The following is a 14,800-nucleotide window of genomic DNA, read 5'->3' on the forward strand; positions in this document are numbered from 1 at the left end:
AAGCATTGCAGGCATTACATACACAAGGAATACTGCAATCCCTCAAAGTATCTGAAATGCTCAATTCTTCTTCATTGGTGTACTTAAACATGAACACCCCATGGAAATTTTTGAGGGTCTGTAAATACATGTGAAATAGGTTCTTTTATCTGGATCTTGGATGACTGCTTATCAAAGTATTATCTGTGATTGTTCAGTTTCTCTCTTTGAAATAAAAAATAGTATATTCTGTGATTTTGCTTGTTAATGTTGGCAGATGACTGTCCGTGATAGACCTATGTCATTTCACACTTAAGACCTTAGTTTTCTTCTTACTTCCCAGCTATCTATGCTGCTGAATTGGTTTGAAGAAACCATCAAGTTAGCATAACTGACCCCCAGGAAAAAGCCACAGTATAATCTATTTTCTTGGATTACTTAGAATAGGAATAATTCAGTAGTGTTATAATAATTCCTTGGTGACAAGAACAGCTTCACAGGAAAAATTGAAGCCATATGTAAATTACAGTAGTGACAAAGTTTTCTAATGAGCACTGGGATACGACTGCCCCTCCAGCACCACACTGACTTCTTCTTGAGCCAGGAGCTGACCTTGGCCATATGCCCTCTCATCAGCATTTCCTCATTCAGAACAACGCCTCTTCCGCATGGTCAAACTATACGTTGCAGAGCCTCAAGCACACTGTGGTTATGCACATCTGGGATGGGCTTATTTGCTTGCGTTCAGTGGAGAGAGAGAGAGAGAGGAGTCTCTTTCCTCAAGATAAAGACTTTCTGTGGTTTGTGAGATGAGTCCATGTGGAAACTGGTGTCACAATAACCATTTTTGATATCTTTTCTGCGATCATTGTCCTCAGCTTGAAGGTTTAAAAGGTGAAGTGATTTATAAATTTGCCTGTCTGTGAGCCTGCCTATAGTGGTAGCTCATTTGTGTCACTGTCAAATACATCTTCATGCTACAGTAAGAAACTCAGGAAAGTCATTGTCTCAAAATTTAAAATGACAGCAGAGGACATAATGATGTTACCTGATACATCATATAGTTGTTCTGCATAAGTCTAGTAATGGCATTGTATACAGCTCAGCCTATCTCTGTTGAATGTAGAGTTTGTCTATTTTTGTTTTATTTTCTGTTTAATATTTCTGTTAATTTTTTATTTCCTGCTTACAATAAATCTTGTATAATTAGTAATATGCACTAAGACTACTTTACATAGCCATGACCTGAGACTAAAAAGTACTAAACGAGTCTTAATTTTTTAGTAAATAGTAGATATGCAGATTGATTCTGTATTGATTATACACTGTCATTGATTGACACTGCCAAATCAGTGTCATACAGCATAACACTAATATTGTGGATACATTCCAAGTTTTATCAGTAGTAAATAACTGATACTGATTTTGGAAAAGTAAAGATTGAAAAAAAACCACGCACAAGTCAAATGCAAAGAAGAAAATAATCTGATTAAAAAGCTTAATTTAATGAAATAAGAGCAAAGGAAGGTTTTGTTTGAAATATTCTCTTAGGGCAGGGATGCATAGGCGTGGTGAAGTCTTACCATGGGTATTGTATGTTCATAGATTAGCAAAGTATAATGCCAGAATGGCTATTTAGTGTGACCTCATATATCACAGACTATTAAACATCACTGAGTTAGATAGTATAGAATATCAGTTGTCCATCTCATCAGGTATTCTGTTTGACAGGGGCCAATAGCTCATACTTCTCATATATATCTGCGAGACTGATTTACTGAACGTGTAAGGAATACCTGGATCAAAGGAGTTTCTTCTCAACTCTACGCAAATTATGGTTGACATGCTTTAAAATTTTATACCTGTTAAAATTCCAGTGCACTTTGACTTCATAGTTGCAAAAGAAGAGTTATACTTAGGGCTTTTTAATGTGTTTACTCTTCTTACACTTGCTCAATTTGTTTGTTTTGAATTTTGGTATTTTCCTGGCTTGAAATACCAGTGCTTGGTAACTAAATCTGAAAGCACAGAATTGAGTAATTGTTTTCCCAGAAAATTGCTTATTCATGAAAGGATCAATTTTGGAGAAGATGGATTTTCATGAGTTTTAACTGATATCAGCTGAAACAGGAATAAAAAGAACACTTAGTTTTATGATTGGGGAACCTGAATTTTCAGACTGGACTTGCAAAGTAACCTGCCACCTGCGTGTGAAGGTGAGCTGGGGCAGAGAATGTTACTGTGCTTCCCCTTTTGCTCAGGAGCCCCTCAGTTCAGATTCCTGCCTGAAGTGTGGGGTCTGGGATTCAAATCCTATCCGAGAAAGGACTTGAGGGCAGACCTCTCATCTCCCATGGGTGCACCCTAACTCCTGTCCTGTTGTGTACTATAGGACAGGTCTGCTTGGTTTGTATAACTGATATGCACCAGGTGAGGAAGCATGAATGTTTGAAGAACTGGAACAGGAGATTTGCACCAAAAGAGCAGTCTTTGTTATGATGTTATCGGTCTGCATGTACTGACCACGTCTGGCTTTGGGAAGTGCAGCTGCCTCAAGGAGTGCCTACCTCGTTCCTAAGGCAAAGAAGAAATGAGTAACGTCTCACTCTCTAGATTACAAGAGGCACTTCAGAATCATCTTTTTTCTCAAACTTTAAGATTATTCCAGCTGTTTTGAAATGCATATATAAAATTACATGCATTTGTAAAATGAGTGATATCAAAATGATTAATTAAAATGATCCTAAATGCTTTAAAAGATGTTAAGCATTTTGAAATTTGGAAGTTATCAAGACAGTGTCACAAAAAAAGACTTATAAAATCCAGTACTTGAATACGTACAGTACGAGATGTCTTACCCATTACCAGCTCCAAATCAGGTAGAAAAGCAATCTAAGCATGTGACAATTCTGTTAAAGCATTCAAGGAAACTACCCTTATATCTCTGCTATTTTATGAGTAACATGCAAGTCACTCTCTAAAGCTAGCCTTTCATTTCCAAGTGTGCTTTGCTTAAGTATCCAAATCCAAAAAGAAATTCTTCAGCTCCAACTGTTGTTTGTACCTTGAAATGAATATTTTTAGTACTGCCAAGTAGTTATTTACGGTCATCTGATCATGATTACATAAAATGTATTTAGTATTGTATGGACCTTTTTCATGTATTGTGATAAAATTAAATGTCTATTTTTTTTTTCAGTGATACTCATTAATTTTTATATTCCTATCAAACCTGTCCTCATTTGGTGAAATGCTCTTAAAGTTGAGCAGCCCTGATCTTGTTACACCTACGCAGATGTTATAAAGGGTGTCTCTAACTGCCAGTTTTCCAACCCCTTCTGCTTTTTCTGTACTTATTTTAATTTGAGGGAGCACAAAGGAATGCTGTTTTCCTGGAGAGAATGGCACACTGATTTATAAATAAGCAGTATATTTTTTAGTATTACAAAGATTTAGTACTAGTGGTAGTTGTTTTATATTTCAATAGTATTATTTTCACATTTTGTTCATTCTTTATGTAGTTTTTTTAACTACAGATTTCATCTGAACAGAACTGGATTCCCACTGAGCTGCAGACATTCATGCCCCAATGTTTTTCATTTACAAGTCAATGTCACTCTCATTTTTTCCCTGAATGTACATTCTTGCATAGCTGTCAAAGCTGAATCTAAATTGTCACTTTATTCTCAAATGCCTTAGGAACTGGTGGTTGTGGCATCCATTCCTGGGGAAACATTTCTTCCCACACATCCCCCTTTAATTTATGAATTTGCTTAAATATTTTCCTTGTTTCTTCTTGAACTAACATCAGATGGAAAGAATTAATTTAGTAACCTCCCTTATCTCTTCTAAATTCTCCTTTTTTTAAACCCTTATACTGGGGGAACATGTCTAGACTCCTTCTCATGTGGATCAGTTTTCTCTCCCATGCCAAATAATTTGTGACTTTACTACCTTTGATTTTTTTTTTTCTTTTTCAAAATACATTCACTTTCCTAATTTCCTTGCTTATATTCCTATCTGCTGCTGTTAGCTGGAAGATTTTTTATTTCCTGAAGGAAGCTGCTTGAATAACTTTTTGAATCGTGTTACATAACCATAATTTTGTTTTACCATTTGATTTTTTACGTCCTTTTTTAGGAAAATGCATATGACGTTTTGTCTTGGTGCTATGCATATTGACATGTAATTAAAGCAAATCTGACAGACTTGACTTGCATCCATTCTGAGCCAGAACCAATTCCCTTTCAGTCATTGTTTAATTACATTCACACATTTTTAGGTTTTTCTAATCCTCCTTTGCAAAACTTAAGATTAGCTCATCTTTGGCTCGTCCTTTTAGCTTGTCATCTCAGTTAATATGATGTTTACTGTTTCTTGGTTGCATCAATATTTTTAGCCCAAAGTCAGAAGTTAAAATTATCTCTCTGGAAACAATTTGAGAATTTGGATTTTGTCCCGTGGTTTCACTAGAATGGCCCTTTCCTCATGTTTGCTGCAGATCTAGATGTTCCACAAAAGCAACTTGGGCTATAAAGTATTTCCACCACTTGTGACACTTGACTTACTTCTGTTGGAGTACTTGAAGTATCAGTTGTTTCTTTGATTACATTTAGTTGTTTGTTTAATTTCTGTCAACAATGAGTGCTTAAAACCCCTTCCCTCTTGCACATCTGTAGGGCCAGAGGTCAACCTAACGTTCAGTGGTGGGATAGAAAGGCTAATGTGCTCTCTGATACGTGCTTGGTGTGAGCATACATTTTTCTTTTCAGTGAAAAGCAAAGTATAGCTCATCTGCAGTAACTAATAAAAAGCTCCTCTTTCAGTTATCTTTCTTACTGTTCTTGTCTTTTAGGAAAGACTACAATGTTATTGAGATTGCCCCTACCTTTCTGTCATCTGGAGATAGGAGTCCTGTTGTTCCTGTGTAGTCCATGAATGTTTAAATTAATTCTTAAATCTAGAGTCTGTATGTCTAGTAACACCAGAGATCTAGCAGACATGCTGTCTACTCACAGGACTAGACATCTAGTAGCCTACGATCAAGTCTGGTAGGAGAGACCTCTTCTTTACTCATGGAGGACTGGGAGGACAGATTAGCTTTGAAGTGCTTGAATATAAGAAACTGAACATACTATCTGAAACTGGACACAACAAAGATAGCATTATCTGAGCTTTTCTTCACAATTATTGACACATGGATGCATTTTAGTTTTTACCTGTGACAGCCTTTGTTATCTCAATCTGGACCTGAAATTGCCAGCTGTGCCATCCTCTTTGGTAATTGCGTAAAATGGATAAATATCCACTGGGAGCTAGGACAAGACCTCCAAAAATCTTTTTAATTGATCCGTGAATTAGACATAAACAGTGGTTTCTACACATGCATAACCAGAATATTTAACCATTTCTTCTGCCTAGAGCCTTCATACCTCCTTATGTGATCCCTTGCAGTCTCTTTTAGAGAACCCCAAAATAAAAAGCCTGTGGATTACTCCAAGCCCATTAGTGTGTTATAGAAGTTATGATTATTTTTGGCATCCTTGTTGTACACATTTACATTTACTGTCCACGTACATTCTGTTCTGTGTAGTCTGTTGACTGAAGTTTGTCTAAGTTCATATCGGGCATATGAAAAGTAGGAAAATGGAACAACATTTCTTTTATGTAATCAAAGTGATAATATTTAACTGATAACATTTCAAAGTGTTGTGGTTTTTTTTTAATAGAACACTTTTTTTCTTTCCACTGCATGAACTTTTGCCCTGTTTTATTGTTTCAGGAGGAATACAGTGCCCAAATAGTAGTGCCCTCCAGGAAACGCGCAGCTGTAACGAACACTCTTGCACTGTGTATCATTGGCAGACTGGCCCATGGGGACAGTGCATAGAGGATACGTCTGTCTCTGCTTTCAACTCCTCTGCCAGCTGGAATGGGGAGGCCACCTGTTCTGTGGGGATGCAAACACGAAAGGTCATCTGTGTGAGAGTCAACGTGGGACAAGTAGGCCCAAAAAAGTAAAGATCTTAAACAATATCTTCATGCTGTAATTATCTTTGGATTTTACTGCTCTATAATCACCAATAACTGCAGGCAAAGAGAAAAAGACCTCCATCTTTGTGTTCTCATGAGGGAACAATTCATCTTTTAAAAATACAAAACTGAAGCTACAGAAGGACTATGAAATACCCTTCTCACTATTGATTTTTATGGGTGATAATTACAGTGGTGATTTTGCTGGCTGCTGACTGACTGCTAAATCCAGTTGCCTCCTTGCCATCATCACGTCGAGTTGAGATAAAAGTCTTGAGGCATGTGTGTGGTGTGCGGTGCAGCACCATTTCCAATATCCTTGTGGTACCTCCAAGCAAGCAGTGCACTATATGGATTAGTGCAGTTCCATGCAAAAATACTGCTTTGGGTCTAAATACAGTACAACCCATGTAACTGCATCTTCTCAGAAGCAAAGTGAGGAGGTCAAGTATAGTACAGCTCTGACAGGACATTAGTTTGAGAATTAGTTTGACCACCTTTGTGAGTTTTTTTCCCCCATATACATGTTTTTCTAAGAGATCCCTTTGGCACAATGATTTAATTTTGCAGTTTAATATATGACCAGGGTTAAATACAGATTAACTGTTAGTAAAATGCATTTGATAATATCTTCATACAGTTTGGCAGTCTGTAAATATATCCCACTGAGGACAGATTCTAAGCTGGAAGAGCTGATAGCAGAGGTCATTTAGAAAGTTCATGAGGCAGCTATTCTCGCACTAAATATTTGCATGATGTCTGCCATTTGTTGCTTTATTCAGTGGTAGACTTATTCCTAATTTACTTTAAATGGAAATATGGGGAATAACACCAGCACATTAAGTAATCTAAATTGTTGTGTATCTGCATTAAGTTGCTGTTCTATTCAGTCACGATACCATTATATCTTTTATTTGGTACTCATTTTACATTTTAAAAAAACCTCTAATGATTTATCTTCCTTTTTAAATCTGCTGTTAATGTCTCTGCCTTTGATTTAACCTTAAATTTTTGGGAGAAGGGCTGTTTTATTGTGTCATAAATTAATCCTGTGAAATGAGAAAAAAAAGTCTTGGTTGATCCTTCAAATTGTCACATTAAAATCACTGAATCGTTTTGAAAGAACCAGACATTTAACATGAAAATGTAAATAGGAACCTTGTTTTAAACTCCCCTTAATAAAAAGGATTACTGTGGTATGATACAATCAATATTATTGGCCTTATCTACCTCACAAGTTACAGACTTCGGCTTGTATCTCTTCTGTTTAATTTGACCTTGAGTAAGGACTGCAAAAAAATCAATACTTTGCTTTAAGCCACATATACTAAACACAAACAATATAAAAGATAGAAATGGTGTCCTAATTGAACTAATTGCCTTGCTCAAGGATCTGAAGAGGAATTGTAATGTTCAGTGCTCCTGAAAGCTGAAGTTCTCACTGAAACAGTGAATGAGTATAATTCAGACTGTTTTCTATGCTTATAATTTCTGTTGTTCTTTAAGGAAAAAGCCATTAGTAAGCCAATGTTCAATACTTTTCAGAAGCATTTTTAATTTTAACCTTAGTGAAAATTTCTGAAAGAGTACTCCATGTATAGAATTGGTGGAAGGCATTTTTTTAAAGTGTACCTGACCATATGCAATACACCCATGCATATATAATCTGATTTTATGAATCACATAGAAACAAGGCACAATTTGACTTAAAAATGTAGAGAACTTATGGAGAGGTAATGGAGATCTATGTTGCTATAGGTATAATATGTCATGATCCTTCACGCTGGTATTTTAGGGGAGAAAAGAAAAAGAGTGGAGATGTCATTATAAGAGGGCACCAAGAAGTTGGTGCTGGTTCACAGTAATGGATCGTATTCTGAGAAGTTTATGTGAATTGACAGGAAAATGAGAGACAACCAATGGAAATCATGAACTAGCAAGTGTTATTGATGCAGAACATGTTCCTGTAAAGCTATAATTTAACTTTTCTTCTCCTTTCCCCCTGCTTCTCCTCCCGCACTGACCCAGGTGTAGTTCTCCACTGACCATGGAGACCACATTTTCTCAGTAGTTCATTGTTAGACTTGCCTGTGCTCCCTTCAGCCTGGCAGGAAAGATGCCTTGCGCAGGCCGAGCTTCCCCAGCTGATCCAATCCAAATATAAAACTGGTCTCTCATCTGTCTGGTCCAAGATGCCCAGCAGCCACAAGAGGAAAAGCTAGTCATAGTAACATTTTTCTGCAATGAGCCAAAAGATCTAAAATACACGTGATATTTTTCTTACTTCTTTATGTCATCCTCCAACAGTCCACATTCTGTGCACTTTTAGGGCAATAGTAATTTTGAAATTATTTTAAAGATTTGTAGTACTTCTACAAGAGTTATTGCATCATTCTGAAAAGAAGTATTGCAGCATAGACAGTTGTTTGTCCTTGATGAAATAATAGGAACACAGAATGGGGGAAAATGTCTTGGGTTAATGAGTCCTGTATGTGGCAGCCCAATAATCCCTTTTATATGCTGATCAAGCCTCTTCCTAAAACAAGCAAGGTTTTCTGTCCTTTCTGACAGCCTTTTACAGTCTCATTGATCTGGCAGTTTCAAGCCCTTTTCTGGTTTCTGTCATAATCATGGCCAGCTTATACCTATTTGTTCCTGGGTTAGCAATGCTATTTAGTTTAAATATGCCTCCTTCCAGAGTTTATGTTTCTGGTAAATTTGTGAAGAGCTAAAAATGTGTTTTGCTAAGCTAAACTAGATGGCTTTTCTTCATAATCATTTGGAAGCTTGAAAATAATACTCAAAAGGCAGAGTCTGGAGTGGTGAGTGAGGAACCATGATTTTTTTCTAGTTAAATCCCCAGGGGTAGAATGCACTGATTTTGGCTTGCTTCCACCAGCTATATTTAAATTCTAACAGTTTTTATTTCTGAGCTCAATCCTGGTGAATTCTGGGCAACTAACACTGCCTTCGTGTGCCTGCAGGCATTCAGTACCTCTCATGATTCACCACTTCACTGCAGAATGATTGTTTATTTTATAATGCTTCTTTTTCGTGTTTTTGTTTAGATGCCCTGAGAGCCTCCGACCAGAAACAGTGAGGCCTTGTCTGCTTCCCTGTAGGAAGGACTGCATTGTGACTCCGTTCAGTGACTGGACATTGTGTCCTTCTTCCTGTCAAGAAGGTAATTTTATCCATTGCGTGCTAGTAGGCAGATTGTAAGAAGAAAAAGGAGTTAGACTAGCAGTCACTTTTGGCAGAACACTTATACACATCTCTTTCTGGCAGAGGACATGTAATAGCTGGTAGAGCAGCTCCAAGGAGGACATAGTGTTTTTGCTGAATAGAACAGTTATTTCTATATATTTTCCATAAGCATCTGTTTGGTTTTTTTTTCCCATTTTGCCTACTTTTATGTTACAAACTCCCATTTGCATCTCCCACTGATAAAGAGATAACTAGTCACAGAACAGACACATAACTCTTAGTGTAAAACCAAAACAGATACTTGTACAATTGTAGAAACTGCATTTGAATTGTCAGATTATAAAATGGTCAGATTTTGTATTTGAAAGTACATATGCTGCTTGCTCATCAGAAAAACTGAGGCTCTATATACTGGAAGACAGATAGATAGATAGATAGGCACATAAGCATTTGTACATATTTTTGGCTAGTTTCTTCTAGGAAAACTGAAGGAAAGTTAAGAAAAATCAGCAGACTTTAAGTTGATGTTAATGGCCTGACTTAAACATACATTGCAATACCATTTTAATACACTTGGCAAAGCTCTTAAAAACAGTGCTGGTCTCCCTTGAATTTTTATTACATTGAAATCATACATAAAGTGATGACTGGCTTAATATTGCCCACATTTTTCTGCCTTATCCCTTTTTCTTTTTTAAGCTTACCAGGAGGCATTTTTATAATATGTACTATTACAGAAAGAGTCTGTCATACCCCAAGTTCCATGGGGTGCTAATCCCTGTGTGGGACATGGTGATTACTCACAGCTACCATATTATCAGAATGTAAGATATTGTTACATCAAATATACGCACTTCAGATGTCACAGCCAATTCTTTATGCTTTATAAATGACACAAGCATAAACTCATTTTTGTAGTAATTCCCATTAGTGCTTAGTGCCTTCTAACAAATAAAAAAGGGGTTAGGAAGATTAAATTTATAACCTTTGAAGAAGAACAGTGAAGTAAGACGTTTGAATCTGAATCTATGAAACAGTTATTAATTATTAAATACTGTGTTATTTTACAGTAGAATTAATGTTTTTTTTCTGAAATATTTTTTTGTCATCTTGGACAAAAATGCCATCCTCTTCTGTTCTTATTTCTGTGGGTTTTAAGAAAGATCTGGATGCAATGAACATATCTTCATGAATATTGACTACAAACTAGCATGTATGTTGCTAAAAAGCAGTATATTTGTGAACCAGTACAAGCCTTTTGTCTATCCAGTGAGTCAAACTCTTTTTATACTACACAAACAATTTTTATTTCATGGGTTTTACCCATTTGTGTCAGCAAGCTGGTCAGCAGCTTTGCTGGGCTGCATGTCTGTCTGTCTTGCCCCTTGTGCCAGCTCCTGGCATCTCCTGGAGCTGATTGACTCAGGAGTGGAGGGTTTCCTCTGCGTTGAAAAGCGGCCAGGTGGTGGAGAGCCACCGCTGGGATTCTCCTGCCGCTTGCTCCTAATTACAATTGTTTGGCTGTGGTCCAGCACGCTTCTGTGTTCAGACAAGCTGCAGCTGCTGTAATAACCCACCCAAAGCTGATATCAACCCAGTCAGCCAAATGTCTGTGCTACAGCTCTCTGGAAAACAAAAAAACCCAAACCATAAAAAACCAAACACAAGCCAAAACCCACAAGATTTTTACCTAACAATATTTGTGTATTAGGTATTTCTATGGAATTAATATCGATTTGTGGCTTTTCTCTTAACTTTCTGCCTGAAGAACTGATATCTGAACATGACTGGAATCAAAATTCCTACAGGAACTATTTACTGTTTATCATTAATAATAAATGACTATAATAATTAAAAACTGTAAACTGTAAATTAATTCCAGAGTGGGAAATAAAACTTCACATTTAAATGTAAAGCATGCTCTTTTGGAATATTTTTTGTGTATCTGGATAGGGTAATGCTAGTCCCAGGTGGGAAACGAGGGTACAGGGAGCAGAATTAAAGCCCGGCCTGGAGAGAACTAAGACTGTAAATTAAATTTGTTATATTCCTGATTGTGGTGATAAGCAAAAGGCAAGCAGATTTTATGATTGAGTCATTTACTGAATGGAAAAATTGTGAAATATAATAATTTCTTTCCATGAATTTATCTTTCTAGTTTTGCATGTAAATGATTAGGGCAAATTTACACTTTGAACTGTAAAGTGTAGCAACAAACTGAGCTGGTTTAATTTTTGTTCACTTGAACTGTGTGTTCACTTCAGCTGTATATTCATTTGTACAGTACTGCTACTGTTTCTTTCTTTTTAGTTCTGCTTCCTGGCCTTTAGCTGAGATTAAAGTGTTTTATCTATTAAGCTTAATTTTCTGCTTATGGACAAAATAGCATGTCACTGTTGTAGCAATCGACTCAAATATCTGTTATGTTAAATCTTATTTTTCCCCTAATTACTGTCATCCCCATGTAGTAGCAGGAGAAACAAGCTCTTCTACTCTTTGCAGGGGGTGTCACAGTAAAGAAGCAGTCCCGTCACCGAGTCATCATCCAGCTCCCCGCCAATGGTGGTCGTGAGTGCCCAGACTCCTTGTTCGAGGAAAAGGAGTGTGAAGCTTCTCCCATCTGCTATAGCTACAGGTAGTCTAAATCAACCAGAGACAGCTCAGACATGTTTTTTCAACTTGTACTCTCATATTGTGGTTTGTATTCACTGTATATTTGTTAGGTAGTGTTAGTGGACCTTTGCACTTTGAAATCCTTGAAAATATATATGGTTTGCTTTCTCTTCCCTCATCCACCTCTTCCTTCCTTCCCTGTGTTTTAATGGCCTACTCCTAAAAGGAGCAAAAAAGTTAACAGGAAAGAGGGAAAAGTTTATGGTATTGTTACTGTTTGTTGTGAATTGGCTGTGACCAGTTAGTAATAATAAGCAATAGCTTACAGTCATTTCTGTTACTATCTAGCACTTGTGCTGTCTCAGTTTTGATTGCTACAAGTTTAGATGGATTGTTTGAAGTTGATTGTTTCTCCCCTCATTTCAGGTGGAAGACCCACAAGTGGCGCAGGTGCCAGCTAGTACCGTGGTACGTGCGCCAAGACAGTCCAGGAGCACATGAGACTTGTGGACCTGGGCTACAAGCAAGAGGTTAGACTCTTTGTTTCTGTCATATATTCTTCAGAAATCTATAGCTGCACTGGTGTGGGAAATGCCTAAAATTTTAGTCATTATAACCTAACATTAATTTTATCTATCTTTATGTGCATCAGCAAAGGAAAGTACTGAATGCTAGTATGGTAGGGTGGACCCTAACCAGTATTTGGCAAATGTTTTATTCATAAAATATCAGCATTAATTTGTTTTTAAATATAGATGCCACATTAGTGACTAATTTTATGGTATTGTTTGTTCAGTTTATTTCACCATCCTTACCTGAAGCAAATTTACACAGGTGTTTGTGGAAAGTATGTTTTCAAAAAGAAGAAAAAAAGGAAGGGTTGCGTGACTTTACATGCTTCTTTTTGTGAAAAAGGTTGTGTAAATTCACCTGTGAAAATACAACATTTTTCTTGTGGCGAGGATGTGAAGACATGTTTATGGGTATATTCATTAGACTGAACATGAGACCTTTGCTCCCTGTAAGTGTTTGTTTGAAAATTTAGGATCAGAGAACCCTGCAATAATTTCAATTGGAAGGGCACTCTTCAGGTCCCTTGGTCCAGCCTTCCATCCAGAGCACGGCCAGTTTCAAATTAGATCCCACCCAGAGTAGAGGAGGTTGCTCAAGGCCGTATTTCAACATGTTTGGAGTATCTCACAGGATGGAGATCCTACCGCTTCTATGGGCATTTGCTCCAATGCTTGTCCAGCCTAGCACTACTTTTTTTTTTCCTAATACCTAAGCCAAAATTTCCCTTGCTGCAATTTGTGTCTGTGGCCCGTTATCCTTGCACTATATATCTCTGAGAACAGACTGGCTCTCTCTTCTCTATACCCTCGAATTAGGTAGTTGTAGAGAGCCATGGGAGCATGAGAGATGCAGGACTTTGCATTTACACTGTTAAAGTTCAGTGCTAGCCCATTTCTCCAGGCTGTCATGGTCCTCTGAATGGCAGCCCTACCCTCCAGGTAGGTATTGACTGCTCCTCTCAAACTGGTGTTGTCCTCAAACTTGCTGAGGGTGCTTTCTGTACAGGTTGTTAAAGATGCTAAACAGAATTGGCCCTGGAATTAACCACTGAGGTGCAGCGCTCTTAACCAGCTGGTGATTGGACTTCAAAACCACTGACTCTTTCAAACCCAGTGATTCCGCCATTTCCATTTGATAACAAATAATTTTAGCATCCCTATCCAGCTTTACTGTCACCTGTCTTCATAGAGAGTTTTGGGGATTTAACAGAACTGTGTATGCGTGACTGTTAAGTATAGTCAGGAGATGTTTTTTTAGGTGCATTAAATAAATTCAGTGTGAAAATAATTGCAGCTCCTGCTTACTGTGTTACAGTAATTGAATTGCTTTGAACTACTAGTCAACCCTGAATTCCAGGAAGGTTTTTTGCTTTTGCCTTTTCTGAGTGCAAACTCCTATCCCTTAAAACAATATTGGCTCAGCAGATTGTGGAATTCCTGAGCAAGGACACTGCTAACTGCAGAAGTGAAATGTTCTAGTCATTAACTTCCTTGCAGTATTAGAGGAGGTTACGGTATACTTTAAAAAGTCACAGAGTAAATCTTAAGCTAGTAACTCCTACCTCTTACTCAGGAAGTGTTACAGGAGATCAAATTTAGGGCTTACCACAAAATGAAACCTGAAGGTATTGCCTGCTAATACAAAAGACTTCTGGCTGTGGTAATTCTTTCGAAGGTCTGTCACTAATGCAGTCTATTTCTAGCAGCTCTGGAGGATACATTCAGATTACACACTGAGAAAGTAAGATTTCTGTCTTTGACAGCAGGAGTTCAGATAGTATAAAATGTTGTCTTCTGTGCTTGCATGGTAGTACCTATATCTCTTGACTTTCCCTCAAAGTCAGTCAATAAAGAAAGATAGCTAACTGTACTGCATGCAAATTGGTTTTTATTATTCTTGTGCATCAGGAAACTTACCTTTTTTTAAACTGTAATTTCAATCATGGGCGGTACACACACACATGCAGAGTAATACATTATTTTGGAATTACTGGGCATACAGTTTTCAAATCTGGTAAAACAGATTGGCAGAATTTCCCTCTGGTACTACAAAGAGTTTGATCTTGCAAAGAATGATGTATTCAAGCAGTAGTCTTGTTCCTACAAGCAGATATAATGGTAATAGCTCTCTAGTGTAATGTGGTCAAGTGGTAGCATGAGCAATCGTTAATTAAGAACCTTGGGAGCAGCTAAGCCTGAAGAAAGCGGGTGGTTTTGGTAGAATTTTGTACATGTTTCTGAGATCAACTGTTAGAAAGGGGAGATTTCCATTTGCTCTTGCTTTTTGTTAAGTCTATCCAATGTATAAATTTTATTGTAGAACATGAAGAAAGTTATTTAAGTTGGATAACCAAAGATTATTTGTTCCTCAGTCCAAGTATCTAAATATGAATTTA

The 14,800-nt window shown here is 37.3% G+C and overlaps 1 protein-coding gene across 1 annotated transcript in view; it reads left to right on the plus strand.

Annotated features, from left to right (window-relative positions):
* The window catches only part of THSD7A (thrombospondin type 1 domain containing 7A), a 293,266-nt gene that overhangs the window by 219,484 nt on the left and 58,982 nt on the right, over positions 1-14,800 (plus strand). Inside the window, exons 10-13 of the mRNA XM_087774171.1 lie at positions 5,762-5,996; positions 9,081-9,196; positions 11,722-11,854; positions 12,259-12,362. Of these exons, the coding sequence (XP_087630297.1) occupies positions 5,762-5,996; positions 9,081-9,196; positions 11,722-11,854; positions 12,259-12,362 (588 nt within the window). The remainder of the gene's footprint in view (positions 1-5,761; positions 5,997-9,080; positions 9,197-11,721; positions 11,855-12,258; positions 12,363-14,800) is intronic.

The sequence above is a fragment of the Nipponia nippon genome, unplaced genomic scaffold, assembly GCF_047370975.1.
Source record: "Nipponia nippon isolate SJK-2023a ecotype South Korea unplaced genomic scaffold, ASM4737097v1 scaffold_1, whole genome shotgun sequence".
In the NCBI taxonomy this organism is placed as follows: Eukaryota; Metazoa; Chordata; class Aves; order Pelecaniformes; family Threskiornithidae; genus Nipponia; species Nipponia nippon.